The sequence below is a fragment of the Zootoca vivipara genome, chromosome 17 (assembly GCF_963506605.1).
Source record: "Zootoca vivipara chromosome 17, rZooViv1.1, whole genome shotgun sequence".
Classification (NCBI taxonomy): domain Eukaryota; kingdom Metazoa; phylum Chordata; class Lepidosauria; order Squamata; family Lacertidae; genus Zootoca; species Zootoca vivipara.
Window position 1 is genome coordinate 29,416,333 of NC_083292.1, and position 19,777 is coordinate 29,436,109.

The 19,777-nt window shown below is 49.4% G+C and overlaps 1 protein-coding gene across 1 annotated transcript in view; it reads right to left on the bottom strand.

Annotated features, from left to right (window-relative positions):
* Positions 1 to 502: 502 nt before the first annotated feature.
* Positions 503 to 19,777, bottom strand: part of TAGLN2 (transgelin 2) — a 31,789-nt gene continuing 12,514 nt past the window's right edge. Inside the window, exons 2-5 of the mRNA XM_035098187.2 lie at positions 7,320 to 7,560; positions 4,742 to 4,916; positions 3,380 to 3,482; positions 503 to 1,963 (exon numbers count right to left, since the gene is read on the bottom strand). Of these exons, the coding sequence (XP_034954078.1) occupies positions 1,822 to 1,963; positions 3,380 to 3,482; positions 4,742 to 4,916; positions 7,320 to 7,499 (600 nt within the window). The 5' untranslated portion in view covers positions 7,500 to 7,560 and the 3' untranslated portion in view covers positions 503 to 1,821. The remainder of the gene's footprint in view (positions 1,964 to 3,379; positions 3,483 to 4,741; positions 4,917 to 7,319; positions 7,561 to 19,777) is intronic.

A 19,777-nucleotide genomic window follows, 5' to 3' on the forward strand; every position in this document is an offset into this window, starting at 1 on the left:
ACCTGGTACCACCCCCCCTCCCAAAACACATCGTGTCTTTGAACCTGAAGTTCTCCCCTGCAGCGCTTTTCATAACTCATGTTCTGCTCCCGTTTTATAACCAGGTGGGGAACAGGACAAAAGGCCCTAGAGATGGACTAAAGCAGCTGTGGGGAGCCTGTGGCCCTCAAGCCTAATCAGTCCTGCCCCCCATTTTGACCCATGAGACTGCTTTGGTCAAGCAGCCACCTGCTCACTTGTGCGTAATACCTCAGGTGTGGGGCAGATGGAGAGCCGGCTGGGCTACAAAGGGGTTTTCGGCAGATCACGGGATCATCGGGGCTTGCAGAGAAGCGCATGCGGCGCTTTGAAGCCCCGGCAAACAGCTGTCGGGCTGCAGGGCAGCTGGGTCTTCCTGATCCAGTTGTGCTTGCTAAAAAGCTCTACCGCCCTCCCTCAAGAAACAAAACAAAGCGCCCAGCCCTTTCCACCCATCCCAAACCAGATAAGAAACACACAGGGGTTATAAACAAAGGACTTGAGCAATGTTTATTCCTTATCAGTGATCTCGAGGCAGAGTACATTCCACAGTTAAGAACGCCACACAGTTTTAAGAGTTCAGACTCAGCCCTGTGCCTTTTTGTGCCCTGGAGAAGAGGCAAATTTGGAATGGCAAGACAGCTCTGACCAGGCCCCCACCCCCCTGAAGTAAAATAAAGAAAAAAGAAACAAAGCCTGGCAGGCAAGCGGAAGCACCCAAATGGGTGGGAATTAGCAGCAGAGAGTGAGGTTTTCCACTGCAAGACAAAAATAAAGAGGATTTCCAGGGCAGGGAGAGACTGGTAGCCGGCCCTGGATTGGGAAGCTGCTCCACAGAGCAGGGGAAGCTGAAAAGTTAAAAATCCCCCCCTTTGCCTCCTTAAAAGCACCCCAAATGAAACAGCTACCCAGGAATGTAGTTGTAGGGAATATCTGGAGGTCACCTTGTGATCTCTGGAGGTTGTGCCAGCCAAAGACATCCTCCTGCCCTGTGGGTTGTGGGTGTTATTTGCCAAGTAGACACCACGGGAAGAGGTTAGCTGCCCTGCTCCCCTCCAGCAAAAAAAAAAAAAAGACATTGCAGTGCAGAGTGCTGAGATTCTAAGATGTTATCCAGGACTGCTTTGCTGGCAAGTTGCTGAGTTAAGATTGCCAAAAACAGTGTCCAAAAAAAGAAATGGCCATTTATTTATTTATTTGGTCCAGATAAGTGTAAAAGGAAAGTAGGGTTTAAGGGGCCAGATTCTGGAATGTGAAAAGTGAGTTTAAAAATTAAAAAAAAACTGTTGCAGCAGGAGGGCTATTTGGCCACTAGAAAAACCACATTGGCATTATGAAGGGTGGTGGGGAGAAAAAGGAGACACACACCTTTTTTTTTGGTCCCTGTATTCTTCAGATGAGTGGTTGGTTGGCCCCCAGCATTATATTTAGGGTGTGTGTGAGAGGGGAGGTGTTGTATGGAGGACACCCCCCCCGGGGGGGGGGGGTTAAAAGTGCTCTTGAGAAATGAGATCAAGAGTAGGCAGGGAGAAGGAAAGAAAGTGTACTTACTCCAGTTGTGTGTGCTTAAGAGGCGGAACAGAGGAAAAATATGAGTAAAAAAGGGGGCAGTAAAAAAAGAGAGGAGGTTACTGACTAGGGCTGGCACAGGGGGGAAATGGGCATCAGAAAGGCCCATCTCCTCCTGGCATGCCTTTAAGGCCTCTCGTGGTAGCACAATTTGGAGAGAGACAGAGAGAGAGATTTTCTTGGGGAGATTAGGTGTGGGAAGCAAGGAGCCATCGCTTGGTGGGGCAGCCCAGCTCAAAGGATCTGGCGTGGCATGCCGTAGCCTGTCATGCCTGCTTGTGAGGCTCCCCGGTTGGTGCCCATCTGCAGGCCGATGACACTCTGCCCTTCCTTGAGCTTGTCCTCCGGGAAGGCACGGCGGTTCTCCTGGGACTTCCTGTCCGGGTAGAATGGGGAAGGCAGGAAGTGAGTGGTTGAAACAAGCACACACATCATTGCAGAGGACATAGGCTAGGACAGGCATCCCCAAACTGTGGCCCTCCAGATGTTTTTGGCCTACAACTCCCATGATCCCTAGCTAACAGGACCAGTGGTCAGGGATGATGGGAACTGAAGTGAGGCGTCTGAGCCCTGACAACGCTATGGGGAACAGAGCGTGCAGGAGGGGCTCAGAGACGAGGGTCAGCGGATGAGGGGCTCAGTGAGATATCGGAGCCCAGGCACCGCCCCAGCCAGCAAGAGGGGAGACCTCTCTTTCCGGTGCCCGAATTGAGGCACGCGCCTACACGTAGGGCGAAGGGGCGGCGTTTTGGGGTGCCCAGGCTTTTATGCTGGCCGAAAAGCAGACGGAAGCCATTGCTGGGTTCTGAATCGGACTAGGCGACCATGTTTTCTGCTATCTCTGCACTGTAAATAGTATGCACAATAAAACTCTTAAAGACAGCGCAACTGGAGCTTCTTTACTCGAGAGTAGCAGCTACAACCCCCTGACAATACCTAATCATTCACCACAGAGGCTGGGAACTAGGAGTGAAATCTGGAAGGCATAGGGCCAGATATGCTGTGGTCTAGAGCAGTGGTCCTCAACCTTGGGCCTCTAGATGTTTTGAGACTACAATTCCCATCATCCCTGACCACTGGTCCTGCTAGCTAGGGATCATGGGAGTTGTAGGCCAAAAACATCTGGAGGCCCAAGGTTGAGGACTACTGGTCTAGAGGACCACAAGTTCGTCACCTGCGCAGCAGCAGACTCCGAGCCGCCAGCTGAAGAGCAATGCATAAATGACGTTATGCAGCCGTGTATTGGGAAGTTTTTTGATGTTTTTGATGCGCAGCAGCAGACTCTCATCTCCTGCCATCTTCACTCAACCTTCCTCTTCTCACAGTAGCTAAATGGGGATAATACTGGCCTACCCAACAAGGTTGTCCCAGTGACTGAATACAGTAGTACCTTGAACGGCTTGGCTCCTGAACAAATTGGCTCCCAAATGCCACAAACTTGGAAGTGAGTGTTCCAGTTTGTGGACGTTTTTCGGAAGCTGAGCGTCCAACATGGCTTCTGATTGAGTGCAGGAAGCTCCTGCAGCCAATCGGAAGCCACGCCTTGGTTTTCGAACCATTTCGGGAGTCGAACAGACTCCTGGACCGGATTAACTTCGACAGCCAAGGTACCACTGTAATGTTACAGAACGTGCTTTGGGAAGCATTACAATGCAACTACTTCTGGGATTCAAACGGTTACAGAACAACCCTACAGTGAACAGTGATTTTCTTCCCTTATTCCACGCCTTACAAATTAGAGCCCAATATGGAGTCAGTCCACCCGCCCACCCCCTCTTGCCACAGCACTTACTTAGGAAACCAGTTGGGGTCCCCGACGAAGAGGCCGTCTCCTTTAGAGACCGCCAAGCCTCCCAGGTTCATCAAGGTTCTCTGCACACTGGCCATGTGTTTAGCTGTGGATTTGAAAGAATTCAGAAGTCGGTCAAATATATGTTCTCCACGTCCAAGCCTTAACACCATTCTCAAGATCAAGTAGCAGCCCTGTGCTCTTTTACAGTCTGGCAGAGACCCCAAAGCGTTGAAGCCAAGGACTGCAAAAGGCCACTCCCTTTTACAAGTTAGGCAAGGCGATCTTGCATCGTTTCCCCATAATTTTTTCCTGTTTCGGCTCACCATCCCCAGGAAGTAGCAACCGTTACATGAAAAGCTGCTTTGCAAGAAGGGTGAAACCACCGAGTCTAGTGCAGTCTGCTCAGCACAGACTGGCAGCAGCTCTCTAGGGCAGAGGGAATTTTTCTTTACTACTTTCTACCCAAGACCCTTTAGATTGGAGATGGCTGGGAATTAATCCTGGGCAAAGCAGGAGGCAGTATAATGTAGTGGGTAGAGTTTTGGACTAGGCAGACCTGGGTTCAAATCCCCACTTAGCAAGGAAGTTCATTGGCTCTTAGCCTACCTCACAGGGTTGTTGTGAGGATAAAATGGAGGGTGGGGGGAACAATCTACGCCACCTTGAGCTCCTTGGAGGAAAGGCGAGATAGAAATGTATAAACCAAGAAACTAAGTAAAAGCACTCTACCAAACAGCTATACAGGCTATTAAGAATCCACCCTCATCCCACACTGCAGGTTAGGCAAAAATGGAAGCTCTGATCTTAACTTCTCCAAACAGCTAGGAGCCTATTTTATAAAGTGGACCGATTTGGCAGAGATCTGCATTGTTTTTAAAAGTTGAGCCAAAAGAGACACTTCCTTGGCTTTGCTCCTGTTTAGAAATGGAGAATTCAGTGATCCAGATACCGGCTCAAATCAGAAATATCATTTCCAAGCAGAATCCCTGGAAGGGGGGGTGCTATATGCCAACCCCCCAAGTCAAAGTGGCGAGGCGACTTCATGCCTTCCCCTTTTCCTTTCCATCCCTAATTGTTTCTTTTCCTTTCCATCCCTAATTGCCAAGAGGGAATGGGGAGACTTTTCTTGAGACTGCAGCTGAGGGAGGGAGCCCCAATCCGCTCTTCTGGAAGCCTGCCGCCCCATAGCAGGCAGGCTTTGAGGGACAGCCTTCAACCCTAACTGCAGCCGGGGAGGAATTGGGCAAGGCAAGGCTTGGGGAGGCTGGAAGCCAGGGGAGGTGGCCTTAGATCCCATGTGGTTTCCCCTCAGAGATGCTCCCTCCGACCTCCTTCCTTCTCCCCGCCGCAAATACTTTGTACCTTCCCAGAGGTCCACCGTCTGGAATATGTCTGTGGCCTGGATGCCGTACTGCTCGGCTGCACGCAGGAACTGGGAAATCTGCTCCATCTGCTTGAAAGCCATACTGGAACTCTGGATCTTCGCCACCAGCTTCTGTCCCTTGGGGCAAAGGCTGTTGATGAGGTGGCATAACACCTAGTCAGGGGCCAGGAAGAAAATGGAGTGTTGTGATCATTAATAATAATAATAATAATAATAATAATAATAATAATAATAATAATTTATACCCTGCCCATCTGGCTGGGTTTCCCCAGCCACTCTGGGCAGCTCCCAACAGAATATTAGAAACACAATAAAATATCAAACATTAAAAACTTCCCTTAACAGGGTTGCCTTCAGATGTCTTCTAAAAGTCAGGTCGTAGTTTATTTCCTTGACATCTGATGGGAGGGCGTTCCACAGGGCGGGCGCCACTACCAAGAAGGCCCTCTCAGTGGCTCCCTGTAACCTCACTTCTCGCAGTGAGGGAACCGCCAGAAGGCCCTCAGAGCTGGACCTCAGGGTCTGGGCTGAATGATGGGGGTGGAGACGCTCCTTCAGGTATACTGGGTCGAGGCTGTTTAGGGCTTTAAAGGTCAGCACCAACACTTTGAATTGTGCTCGGACGTGTACTGGGAGCCAATGTAGGTCTTTCAGGACCAGTGTTATATGGTCTCGGCAGCCACTCTCAGTCACCAGTCTAGCTGCTGCATTCTGGATTATTTGCAGTTTCTGGGTCACCTTCAAAGGTAGCCCCATATAGAGCGCATTGCAGTAGTCCAAGCAGGAGATAACTAGAGCATGCACCACTCTGGGGAAACAGTCTGCAGGCAGGTGGGGTCTCAGCCGGCGTACCAGATGGAGCTGGCGTACCAGATGTTAACCCACAAGCCACCTCACATCCAACCCTCTGCCCGTTTGCCCCCTCAGTCAGCACCTCCCTTAAAAAAACCTGAGATTTCAAATCTCCTCAGGGTAGATAGGGGCTCAGGCTCCAAGGAGGCATTAATAATAATAATAATAATAATAATAATAATAATTGTTATTATTATTATTTATACCCCGCCCATCTGGCTGGGCTTCCCCTGCCACTCTGGGCGGCTTCCAACAAACATTAAAATACATCAAATATAAAAGGGCATTCCCTGAAACAAAACCTCTCTGCCAAAGAAATTCAAATCCTGTGGCAAAAAAGCCAGGAGAGGCTGTGAGAGTTCCGTTAAATCTAAACAAAACCAAGGAACTGGTCCTCAGGGCTAGAGAGAGGCCTCAAGTGCTATGAGGTGTAGCAGAAGGCCACTTTTATATTTGTCTGTGGGAGCGGGGATTATTGGTTTGTTGTTGCCCTTATTTTTATTATGCATTTTGTGGTTTTTATATTTTAATTTCATGTTGTGAGGTGCCCTGAGACCTACAGATAAAGGGTGGGATACTTTTATTTTTATTGATTGATTTATTAAAATTTGTATTGGCTACACTGGCAAGCAAGCGGCTCTCCAGGGTTTCAGGCAGGGGCTCCTTCCTAGCCCTACTGGGAGATGCTGTGACTTGAACCAGGGACCATTGATTCTATGATTCTACGGCCTTCTTGCATGCAAGGCAGGTGCTCTAACTCCTCTGAGCCAGTATTAGAAACTTGGATAAATAAGCTAGGCACCAAGTGGTTTCTTAAACCAGCGTTACTGCTGCCAAAACGAAATGTTCAGCTGTCATTGTGGGGCCAGGAAGCTCAGAAGTCGTATTTTTCAATACAGTGGAACCTCGGTTTATGAACACCTTGGTTTATGAATTTTCGGTTTACGAACGCCGCGGACCCATCTGGAACGGATTAATTCAGTTTCCATTACTTTCAATGGGAAAGTTCGCTTCAGTTTATGAATAGACTTCTGGAACCAATTGTGTTCAGAAACCGAGGTACCACTGTATGACCTTTTGGTTCCTGAAATTTGTTCCGTTTGTGTGCAGATAAAATATAACAGGCAGAATTCTAAAGGACGTGTTGCGAGTGTTGTGAAAACAGTCAAGATCCAAGGATGCCCAGGCAGGCACCTCCAGATGGTGGAGCTGTCAGGTGCCATCCTGGAGCCACTTGGCCGCAAGTGGCCAATAGTTAGATGCAAAATTTCGAACGCTGCTCTGAGCGGCAGCGCTAGGCTCCAGTTATTAGTAGACCTTGGGTGGTTTTGTATGAAACAGAATAGATCAGGCAGACCGGAAGCTTGCCTGCTCTAGCCCATGGGAGCTCACACCACTGAATACCCGCAGCCTCTCCTTAAAGCAGGCATCCCTAAACTTGGCCCTCCAGCTGTTTTGGGACTACAATTCCCATCATCCCTGACCACTGGTCCTGTTAGCTAGGGATGATGGGAGTTGTAGTCCCAAAACAGCTGGAGGGCGAGTTTGGGGATGCCTGCCTAAAAGGCACTGTACGACTTAGGTTGCATTTTTGTAATGACAGAGGGTCCCCTGTCATTACAGGGGCCCTGTCAGGCGTGTGTCTCTGCCAAGGTTCTACTTGCGAGTAGGATATCCTGACATAAGCCACACCAAACTCCTTACCGTTCCATCTTTCAACCACTCTTGGAAGTTCTTCTTGCCCGGCTGGGGCTGCCCGACTTCCGGCCCACACTGAGCAACGATCCACTGGATTAAAATCTGCTCCAGTTCGTCGTCGTACTGCTTGTCGATCTTGTTCTGAACCTCCCTGCTGAGTCCGTAAGAGGGGCCTCTGTTTGCCATGGCGGCTGTGTGGGTTTTTTTGTGTACCTCGGAAGGCTAGATAGAACTAAGACACACAGACCTAAAGAAAGAGAATCACAGAATCACAGATCTGTAGCGTTGGAAGGGAACACGAGGGAGGAGTATCAGCCTGGCTCTCCAGGAAACCTCAGAAGCACATGCCAAATTTGAACTCCCAAAAATACCATGGGTACCATGTTGCCACCTCCTTTTTTTGTTGAAATTTTAACGTTACAGAGAAATGCATATGCCTAAGGTTCTTACAAACAGCTCAGTTTGTTTGAAGTGCATGTTTTGGCAGACAACTAACTTCTACTTAAGAGTAGACCCACTGAAATGAATGAGCTCAGGTTGGCCACGTTGATTAATTTCAGTGGGTTTGCTCTGAGTAAGACTAACACAGGGTACAACTTATAGTACTCATATTTGTGTCTCATTTTTCTCTAGACTTTAAAGAGGTTTTTAGGGAAAAAATTATAAAGACAAAAATGAAAGCTCGAAGTAAAAATTGTTTCTTTAAAAAAACAACCACACCTACATTTTATTAAACGTCAAGGCAAAATAATCCTATCCTAACCAGAAAAATAGAGCTAGTTACAGGTAGGTAGCCGTGTTGGTCTGACATAGTCGAAACAAAATAAAAAAAATTCCTTCCAGAAGCTACTGAAATAATATAAACCCACCCAACAGATAAAAAGTCAGGGAAGAATCTCTCTCTTTTGAAACTGTCACTAACCCTCTAATGTCTCAGCCAAGGACCTGCTTTATATAAATGCCTGCCTGCAATGAACCCTGGACACACTCTGGTGTACAGCCTGTGCTAATTACTCATTATAGGTGGTTTTTTCGAAATCACCCTTCCCAGGAACGCTCTGCACCAGCTAAGGAGCAAGTAGGATGGGCTGCTGCAGAACAAGCAGAGCAGGTGATGATGAAGGAGCCTTTAGCAAACTACGCGGGAATTCTCAGACCCTGTTCCTTGGCCCAGAGATGGTTACTGTAGGTGGAGACAAGAGAGACACGGCCCTTTCCAAACGCATCCTAGTGCAGCTCCTGTTCCAGCAGTTTTTTAACACTGACACAAGCCTGCTAAGTCTTCTACCAACCCTGATTGACTCTTATCATTCTGGTAAGGCAAATCAGGTAGGTTGGGTTGCTTTTTTAAAACACACACACACACACACACAACAAGACTGCGGCTTTACAAAAACCTTAAACATCCCTAGACAAGGGATTGCAGGCATGGCACAGAAGACTGCAACAACCCTGGCAACCACAAGTGGTTGGTTTGCTAGAAAAGCCAGAAAACGTTTTAAGTATCCCAGACCATGAAAACCACCCGCAAAACATAATGACATAAAGAGGAGCCTGCTGGATCAGACATGTGGCCCATCGAGTTCAGCATCCTGTTCTCGCAGTGGCCCACCAGATGCCCGGGGTGGGAAAACTATAAGCAGGACTTCTGAGCACAAGAGCCCTCTCTCCCGTCTTGCGGTTTCCAGCAAGCGGTATTCAGAAGCATTGCTGCCTCTCACTGTGCAGGCAGAGCGCAGAGCCATCATGCTCAAAACAGGAAGCTCAGCAAGCAAACTGGCACCGGCAGGAAGAAAGGAGGCGGCGGACGACCCAAGTAACTACAGAACGGAGAAGCATTTCCATAGGAAACCTCTGGGCCCATCGAGCTCAGAAATGCCCACTGAGATTTGCAGCAGCCGCCCCCCCCCCCAGGATTTCAGACAGAGGACGTCCTTAGCCCTACTTGTGGGCGCCAAAGATGGAACCTTATGCATGCAAAGCAGGCGCTCTACGACTGAGCTACGACTCTTCCCTTAAAAATAAAGATTCCAGTCCCCATGGCTTTAAATAAAGGCCTGCTTTAAATAGGAACACGGGAGGCTGCCTTAAACCAAGCAGTGTGAGGCTCCTTGAACAAAGGTTGCAGATGCCAAAGCGGAATGTCTAGTAGCCCTTTTTCAGCCAGGCGGCTCTAAAGTCTTCTTTTTCAAATGATGGATTTCTCTGTTAAACATCTGGCTACCGTAGTTCAGATGACAGCCATGAGCCTAGGTTAAGAAATCTGAGAACTTAAAAGAATGAACGTCCCTTGATCCAGGACCAGTCCACATATATATTGGCCTATTCCGACCTCTTTTTCTTAATGGCAACTGCTCCTGCTCTGGCTGCAAAGTCGAAGCATTTTGGTTCCCGAAATTCATTCCGATTGTGCAGATAAAGTATAACTGGTAGAATTCTACAGGATGTGCTGTTAGTGTGTGAAAACAGTCCAGATCTAAGGATCCTCAGGCATGCACCTACAGATGGTGGAGACATCAGGCACCATCCCGGCACACTTGGTCGATAGCCTGGTGCAAAATGCGCCTGGCGAATTTTGAACACTGGTGCCAAGTCAGATCATTAGTCCATCTAGTTCAGTATTGTCCACACTGATTGGCAGCAGCTCTCCAGGATTTCAGACATGAGTCTCTCCCAGCTGAACCTGGGACTTTTGGTATGCATGGCAGATGGTCTTCCACGGAGCTATGGCCCACCATTGCGGATTAGCAATGCCAGCTACTGCATACCTCAATAAATCCCTGGAGAGCACACACAGGCCCTTTATAAACCATTACAGCACCCAGCCCAAAGGCTATACAGTATTGTTTTGCAAGAGGAGGGGGAGAATGGCAGTTGTGTGGAGGCGGAGGCGATTCTCCTGGGGCTTCGGAGAGTTCCCTTTCAAGGGATGCTGTTTTACAAGTAGGTGGGGAATCTCTGCTTGCTCGGAGGCCAGGCACAGCCCAGTTTGCCTTTGCCTGCAGGGCAGGTTCTGTGCCAAGATGCAAAGCAAGGCCAAGGCCTGAGTGGTTAGATCAGGCTTGTAAACAGACAACTCGCCTGGGGTGATCAGAAGTTGCTTTCAAGTGATCAGAGAGAACATGTTAAAAGAAAACACACACCAGAACCCCAATCTGCAACGCCCCCTGCCTCCTACATCCTATTGTGTCACAAATTCCCATGTCTTACTCTTTTTTTACACGCACCATCCAAGCTAGGAGCAAGGGAAACGATCTGGGAGAGAGTCAAGCTATTGGTCCATCTAGCGTTTTATGGTTGACTAGCAGTGGGGATCAAACCCAGAACCTTCTGCATGCAAAGCAGAGGCTCTGTCCCTGAGCTACAGCATCTCTCCCCCCCCCCCCCAATATTCAAGTGACCTGAAGTGCTGCCACACGGAAGATGGGAGCAAGCTTGTTTTCTGCTGCTCCAGAGGGGAGGGGAGGGCGCGAGAACCAATGATTCAGATTACAAGAAGAGAGGAGATTCCAATTAAATATCAGCAAGAACTTTCTGACTGTAAGAGCTGCCTGACTGTGGAATGGACTCCCTCGAGAGGTGGCGGAGTCTCGTTCATTCTGCAGCCAGCTATCCCGACAATTTTTTTTAAAGAGGCCTTTTTGAGTACTGTATATGGTAACTGAGCCTGCAAGTTTCGATTCAGGAAATAGCAAGAACCCTTTGAAAAGAACTCTGGGCCAGAAGCTTCATTTTGCAGGAAAACCTAAGATCAACGGGGGAGGTGGTAGTCAGAACAGAAGCCTGCTTCCAGGAACAGCGCCCTGAAAATGGGAACTGCTGTTCTGCCAAGGAGCAAAGTTTTACACTCCAGCAGATTCTCACAGGCCTCCCTGCCTCAAATCCCCCAGCAATTCTCAAAAGCTTACAGAACCACCCACCGTAGCCCATTGTCCGACCCTCTCCAGACAACACTACGACCCATTGTCTCTTGCTCTCTCTAGACCCTCCCTGCCCCCCACCCGCCACAGTCTGGGAAACTGGGGTGGGGGAGGAGAGAAAGGAAGAGAAGGTCTCCCCCCCCCCAGCTGCTCCACAGGAGGTCTGAAATTTGGAGCCTGACACAAGCTGGCCAAGGAGGAGCGCATGGGGCCTTCTCAAGCCATACTGGGCTGACTACATCTAAGTTTTTAAACACGTGGAACCTCAGGCCTCTGAGCATGTGCAGTGTGCCTCCCCACAAACCCTCATTTTTTTTTAAAAAAAGGAGTGGCAAGGTCACTCTCTGTGCTGATTTTTTAATTTTTAAAAAAGGATCCTTCCTCAAAATAAGTGCATATACAGTGGTACCACAGTTTTCGAACGTAATCCATTCCAGAAGACCGTTTGACTTTTGAAACGTTCGAAAACTGAGGTGCAAAGGGCGGCCTGCAAATTTAATTGAGAAACACTCAGCGGAAGCCGTTTGACTTCTGAGGAGCGTTCGAAAACAAAAGCATTTACTTCTGGATTTTGGCATTTGAAAACCAAAACGTTTGACTTCCCTGAGACATTCGAAAACTGAGGTACAGCTGTATATGGCTCATCCCACGCTATCACCCCGTTGCATTTCATCATCGCAACAGCCCTGTGAGGGAGGGACCAAGCTCCAACCCCCAACGCAAAACACTTTGCTACTGTGGTTCTGAAATTATGCAGAATTGTTGGATGGTAACCCCAAGGGTCATCTAGCCCAACCCCCTACAACGCAGAAATGTTTTTGTATTGGAGGCAGTCTTAACACCAAGTCAGGCCATCTTGCTTGGCACTGTCTGCCTCAGGCTCAAGGACGGGACATGACCCCCAGGGCTTCTCTATCTGACCCAGATAGACCTGCTCCCAAAGCCAGGCTCTCATAGAATTGTCGGGTTGGAAGGGTGCACTAAGGGTCATCTAGTCCAACCCCCATGCAATGCAGCCTTTGAGTGCTTTGTCTTTGGAACTGTGATCGGGCCTGTTGCTTGCCGGATTGGAGAACTGAGAAGCATGTGTGTTTCATGTGTGCAGAATCCTCTTGATTTCTGTGGGGTGGGATCCATGGGCGTGTTCCCATCACTGCCTTAAGAGTGCTGTGAAGCTGCTGTTTCCTTAGTGTGTTTCACAGCGCTTCGCCTCCCCAGCCCAAGCTGTTCAGATCAGTACAGCTTCATTAGTGTCAGATTCACTTCTGCTTGTGTCCACACCAGCAAGCGCTGACGGGGGCAGGGGCAACTTTACCCCTATACAGGGGCGTCTTACCCATAGAGGCTAGTGGGGGGGGGGCGCCAGGGCACCAAGTTCTGGAGGGCGCCAGGGAAGAGGTGGAGGCTGGACGCAGCACTCCCGGCATCAGCTCCCCACCCTCGCTCACCTCTGCCATGCCGCGCCAAAGCAGCGCTGCACCCGGAGCCTCCGTCTGCCTATCGCGGCACGAAGCGGCCAGCTGAGCCGGGAGGCACCTCGTCCAGCCTCCGTCTCTTCCCCGCCGGAGGAGCCGCCCTCCAGCCGCTGCCCGCCTCCTCCAGCCCCGTCGGTAGCGCCATCCTAAAAAAACTCTGGGAAACGGGGGGGGGGGGAGGGGGCGCAGGAGGGAGCTTTGCACCATGGCGCTGGATATGCTTAAGACGGCCCTGCCCCTATATGCAGAGATGTCCACACCTGAGCTACAGTTGAACTAGAAAACGGCTTAAGGACTCGAACTGGAGGGAAGGTGGTTTAAAAAACAGCACCTTAAACACTAGCATTTAGCACAGGGTACATACGCATTTCAGACAACAGCTGTGTGAAGATGGGATTAAAATCTCAGCCCTAGGAATGCAGTAAATGGAGAGTGGACAGGAGCCCGAGTCTACTCTGCAAAGAGGTAAGACTCTGATGGAACAGCAGCCAGGTGAAGCCAGGTGAAACTAATGGCTATGGGCTACTGCAACAAAATAGGGTTCCCCCAAACCCATTTCACAGAAGGCAAAGTGGTGGGAGGGTTTTAAATAGAGGTTGGGTGGCTGTCTGCCAGGAATTCTTTAGTTGCGACTCCTGCACTGCAGGGTGTTGGACTAGAGGACCTTTGGGGGTCCCCTTCCAATGCTGCGGTTCCACTGCGAGCAACTTGCCCGAGAAACACAGGGCAGGCTGCGCACTTACACAGGTGTAAGCCCCAACACACTTAGCCAGACTTGCTTCCAGAACCGCAATATTAAGGAAGTTTTAAGCAAATTCGCCTCAAGCCCCCAAACTCCACCAGGAGGCAGCGTTCAGGGACCTATCAATTCAGGGGGGGGGGTTATGAAACAGGATTAAACCGAAAGGTCACAGATTCCTCCTCTTCACACACTCAAGATTGAAGCCAGGCTTTCCACATACTGATGTGAATCTCTCTCCCTGGCACCTTCTAATGGCCCCCCAAGGTCTTCTAGGAAATAAAACACACACCCCGCCTCACTCCCCCACTTTTGAACGCTTGTTGGGGAAGTCTGAGACCTGAACTGATTTCTACTTTTAAAAACAGTTATATAAACAGGAGGGTTTTTTGTTTTCGATTTTTTGCACACACAAAAAGGAAAGGAAAACGGGGAGAGGTTGAGTAGTATCACAACAAAAGTTAAATCACTGGATTCTCTCATTTTCTCAGAGGCAAAAGCAAAGGGCAGAGAAAAATATATAATTTGCCTTTGCTCAACAGGCCAGATTCTGCACACATTCACACAGTCCTCTCTATCCTTTCTTCCGACAAGGAAGAGGCATTATCAGCTTGCAAAGACATAGTCCAGCCAGGCAAAATCACTCAAAAGGGGGGCAAAGCAGGGTTGGTGAGGTGTGAAGTTTGGGAGGAGTCCTGAGGGCCAGCTACACAGGCCACCTTTGGCCCCCAGGCTGAGGCTTCCCCATTCCTGGAATTAAGACTCTTTATCCATAATCCATCAGGGTTTTGCACCATGGATAGATGCACCGAGAGTTAGGTATGATGTGAAGGGTCAAAGTGGGACAGGTACAACGCCCTTGCAAGATAGGCCGGTATTCTTGTCATCCCATATTAGATGTGTGTGTTGGCGGACTGCACTTAAAAGATTCAGGGATAGAGAATAAACCTCTCCATTTATTCTTCGAGCCCTTTCACTAGTGCTACAGGCAGGCACACTGGGGCCTCATCAACAACCCCTTGAAGTCTGTTCAAACCAATTAAATAAGTACACACTGCTTTGTTCAGATCAAATCCTAATTCAGGTGTTCAAATTCATTTTGCTCAACACCACATTAGGTGACTGGGCCCACAAAGCGTGTCGTCACAAGACACCGCCCTTCATCCGAAGAACACAGGGTGGTTCACAACATAAAAATTATAAAATGAGAATACAAAACACATAAAAGAACAAGAAGAAACAAAAAAAACCCTCCAACATTTTAAAGGCCATAGAACAGGCATGCCCAAAGTCCATTTTGGGGGCCTAATTCGGCCCGCTGGTCGATTTAATCCAGACTCTGTGGCAGTATATGTTCTGGGATAAAACCCTTTTAAAAAGCTCAACATCTTTGGTCAGCCCTCATGTATGTTCACTTCATCAAATCTGGCCCTCTTTGAAAAAAAGTTTGAGCACCCCTGCCATAGACTGTTCAGCAGCCAAAAGTAATATACTGCAGAAACAATTCAATCTGATTTGACACGTCTGAAGACATTGATGCCGGGTGTCACCATAATCTGGTCTCAGCTGCTTCAACGCATCGAGTGGACGGGCAGCCTTCGCCCGGCTGCCACGGAAAAGGCTAGGAAACGTGTTAATAATGCAATTTCCAAGTTGGTTCTAGAGTCAGGTGGGGTTGTAATACCGCATCCGGAAATTACGTTTAAGGCCACTTCCCTCTTTCGTCCCGATGGAGTTCATTTGTCCCCGGTTGGGAATGACGCCTGGTTGAGGGATGTTTCCGAGGATTTAAGAAGATGGCTAGGAAATTGAGTGTTGGCGGCAAGCCGAGGCGGCTTGATTGGCCATTAGGCTTTGGTTAAATTGGTATGGGAGGGGCATGGCTTAAAATGCCTACCCCTCCTTTATTGCTCCTTATAGAAGTATTCCGTTAAAGGAATCCTGGGGCTCAGGGACTCTAGTCCATCATCCTGCCATAGGCAGGATTGGTGTGTCCAATACAGAGCCGAGCCTTGGGGAACACTCCTAGGGGGAAGGAGAGTACTGGGAAACCGTACCTCCAATCCCTTGGGGTGTTTACTTGACTTACCAACCCTAGGTAAGTCGGAGCTGGTCCTGACCCAATGGTCAGATGGAATTGGTCCTGCCCAACGGGGCAGATGGTATGGTCCTGACCCAATGGTCAGATGGAAATGGTCCTGTCCCTTAGAGTGGACAGAAGGATTAACCAAAGCCTAAGCCAACACTCAAAAAATAATTTGTATTTTAAATAAAGTTGTGGCCCAAAATTAATTGCCCAAAAACCAAACAAAAATTAATGTGTCCGTGTGAGTTATTGGGATTTCTTGGGGCTTTGACACGCAATGAAGGTGTCAGGGAAGCTTCCCTGGGGAGAGCATTCCACAAACAGGGAGCCACCACAGAAAAGGCCTGTTCTTGTGTTGCCACCCTATGAACCTCCTTCAGAAGAGGCACATATGGAGAGCTGGTCCTTAGCCATTTAAGGCTTTTTAAATCGAAGCCAAGAGGGAGGGGGAAAGCAGCAAATTGCAGGTTTTGTGGACAGAGTCTGGATTATTATTCAATTTGTTGCCCACTCTTTACTAAACAGTCCCTGGAAACAGAGGATAGAGGGGTTGGAAATTTGAGTGCAACTCAGCTTGCAGAAGAGGGCTTGGTGTTAGATCAGCGTTAAGGATCCCCAGGCTGTTCCCATATCTTTAACTTCAGCTGGCCTGTCGTGGTTTAGACTCATACTCTCAGGTTGCATCCTTTTTTTACAACCATTCTCCTCCTCCCACTTCTATCCTGGACCTCAAAATTAGAGCTGTGCGTTAAACCACAGAGCCTAGGGCAGGCATCCCCAAACTGCGGCCCTCCAGATGTTTTGGCCTACAACTCCCATGATCCCTAGCTAACAGGACCAGTGGTCAGGGATGATGGGAATTGTAGTCCAAAACACCCGGAGGGCCGAAGTTTGGGGATGCCTGGCCTAGGGCTTGCCGATCAGAAGGTCGGCGGTTCGAATCCCCGCGATGGGGTGAGCTCCCGTTGCTCGGTCCCAGCTCCTGCCCACCTAGCAGTTCGAAAGCACGTCAAAGTGCAAGTAGATAAATAGGTAACGCTCCGGCGGGAAGGTAAACGGCATTTCCGTGTGCTGCTCTGGTTCGCCAGAAGCGGCTTTTCATGCTGGCCACATGACCTGGAAGCTGAATGCCGGCTCCCTCGGCCAATAACGCGAGATGAGCGCCGCAACCCCAGGGTCGGTCACGACTGGACCTAATGGTCAGGGGTCTCTTACCTTAACTATGAGAGAACAAGCATGGCTGCCCTGTTCTTCTCCAGACTAGTACTAGAAACCATTTTTCTATCCAACTAATGCAGATCCTACCACAAACAACAAACAACAGCATCTCTTTGCTCGGTTGCAACAAGTCTACCCTCTAACCAAAAATCACTAGGTTAAATGCTGCTTGCTGCCTATCTAAAGGGGTTTCAATAGGCAATTGGACCCTGGAGCCCATTAAAAGGGGGCTTAACCCTTTGTCCTCCACTGCAGCCCTGTACCCTCCCCCCAACGCCTGCAATTTGCATTGCCAAAAAGAGTAGATGCATAATGGTTGGAGAGTGTGCAAGAGGCAGCTAAGTAATGCACATTGGTCCAAGGCCCTCTTCACCCTAGCATACATTGTCTAAAGCTCATCTCAGTCCTTGGTGCGCATGTGTGTTCAGGGCATGTGATGTGTGTCTGTTTGTTTGGTGCCTCTATTAAGGCAGCCCGTGGAGGCTAAGCTCCCCATCTGATCATCACCTGCAGGCAATTTCCCTTCACCCAGGGCCGGCGCGTCCATTTAGGCAAACTAGGCAGCTGCCTAGGGCGCCAAAATGGAGGGGGCGCTGGCCAGCCTGCCTGCCGCTGCCTGGGGCCGCCTCCACTGCGCCTGTCACTGTTGAGTAGCTTCAGGCTGCTATCCCGCGCGTGCCTCCGGAGAGTGGCCTGAAGCCGCTCAACAGCTGACAGGCGCAGTGGAGGCGGCCCCAGGCTCGCGCTCCCCTGGGGCCGCCTCGCCACGCCTCTCAGCTGTTTTTTATTTTATTTTTATTTTTTCTATGTCTTAATTTTTTCTATTTTCTATTTTCATTTTTTCTATTTATTTTTTTAATTAATTGGGGGGGGGGCAGAAAGTGATCTCGCCTAGGGCGCAAAAAACCCTACCACCGGCCCTGCCTTCACCCCAAGCAGTCAGGAAAAAGTGTCCATTTACACACCCGTACCAAGTCCCAGGTTTGCCTGCCCTTTTGCAGCACCCATTTGCCAAGCAGAGGGCAATGCGGGGTTATGCAGTGGAGGAAAAAGAACACCAGAATGCTCAAAGATCAGACTCGATCATCTAGAGAGCGCAGAGAGGCCCCACCGGATTTAAGAGCGGAAGCCACCCTAGAAGAGGCAGACACAGGGCCAAGTTAGCAATCAGGAAGCAAAGGAGGTTTCAGATAGGGACAATTCCTAGAACCGGCAAAGCTTTGTGGGGAGGGAGAGGGGACTCTCAAGGCTTTTCCTGCAGTTAACCTACAGCAGAGACCACTCTGGGGCCAGATCGAGTGTGCTAGCAAAAACAACATTTAGGAAAGAAGCAGGAAACCCTTTCCCCTCCCCAGCCATTAAGAAAGGGGAAGGAGGAAAGGGGGGGTCACCTGGGGACAGGTCTGTATGCCAAGCAGGCTGTGCTGCTCTAGCCATTATATTGCCCATAGCTCAGGAGTGCAGAACCTGTGGCGCCCAAAGGCTGTTGTACTATAATTCCCATCAGCCCTAGCGAGCATGGCCAATGGGAATTGTAGTTCAGCAACAAGTCTAGGGCCAGAGGTTCCCCATGCAACTGGTGTAGATTTTTTTTTTAAAAAAAGGCTACATGCCTAAATCAGAGGTGGGGAAGCTCAGGCCAGGGGTCCACTGCAGCCCCCAAGGCCACTCTGTCTGGCCCTTGGAAGGCCACATTCCACTCCCTGTGCTCCAGCGCTTTTGCACCAGGTGAAAATGTTTTAGTTGTCCAGGCTTGAAAAATAAAAAATTGCTACCACTTTCTATTGCTGGTTTAACATCACTATATAGTACTTCAAAGGTTTTGGTTAGTGCTTTTTTCTGAGGGGATGCAGGGGTACGCATACCCCCAATTGAAGCCTTTTGTCCAATTACTGTATTTATTTTTCCCAATTTGAACTATAAAGTGGTGAATTTCTTCAGCCAAAACGGGAGTACCCCTAAACATTTTTTTAAAGAAAAAAAGCACTGGTTTTAGTTTATTCCTGTTCTTTGTTAATGAGATGGTGGTGCTAGAGAAATGCTGTAGATATCTGGACCACTTGAGTGACCAATCAGGCTATGCAAAGTACACAAGGATTTGCATGCACCAGTACTTTGAGGGACTCATCCACAAACCTGCTATAAAGCTATTATTTGCTTCTGCAGGTATCCTGTAAGCCATGAAGGCAGCTGCTCCACCAGCCCGCCTGCCTTCTTTCTTACAACCAATCAGGAGCTGCCTCTGCCCGACATTGGCTCTGGCTTCTCCTATTCTTGGTCTCCCCCCTGCCTTCCACCCCACCAGCTAATCTCTGTGGATGCCAGCCCACGACCTCCATGCACACTGCCCAGCCTTGCACCCGGAAAGGTGACTGGTGCTGCCATGGCAGCAAAAACAGCTGTTAGAAATTATCGGACTATGCAGCCACAGCAGGCGCCGTGATTCTCCAGGAGTTTGACTTCACCCCTAGAGGCACACTCCATTGTCTCTTGAGACAGATGGATACCAGAACAACATTGAGCCAAGGAGAACTGTTTTGCTCTAGAGCAGAGGGCAGGTGATCTTGATTCTAGGGGCCAAATGCAACCCCCCCCCAGGTATCTCTCTCTCTGACCCTTGGGACTTTCTCCAGACTACCCCCTCTTTACCCCCCACTCTCCTGCCAGGCCACACTGTCCTGCTCTGGCTCATTTGGAACACACCTCTCATCTTCTGAAATACAGGGAGTTAAATGTATGCTGGTAAGCGTTAAAGAGCCAGTCTAGTGCTTAGAGCAGGCATCCCCAAACTTCGGCCCTCCAGATGTTTTGGACTACAGTTCCCATCATCCCTGACCACTGGTCCTGTTAGCTAGGGATCATGGGAGTTGTAGGCCAAAACATCTGGAGGGCCGCAGTTTGGGGATGCCTGGCTTAGAGTGCCAGACAAGGACCAGGCAAGCCTAGGTTTCAAATCCCCGCACAACCCTGAAACTCGCTGGGTGCCCCTCACTGTCTCTCAGCCTAAGCTACCTCACAGGGCTGTT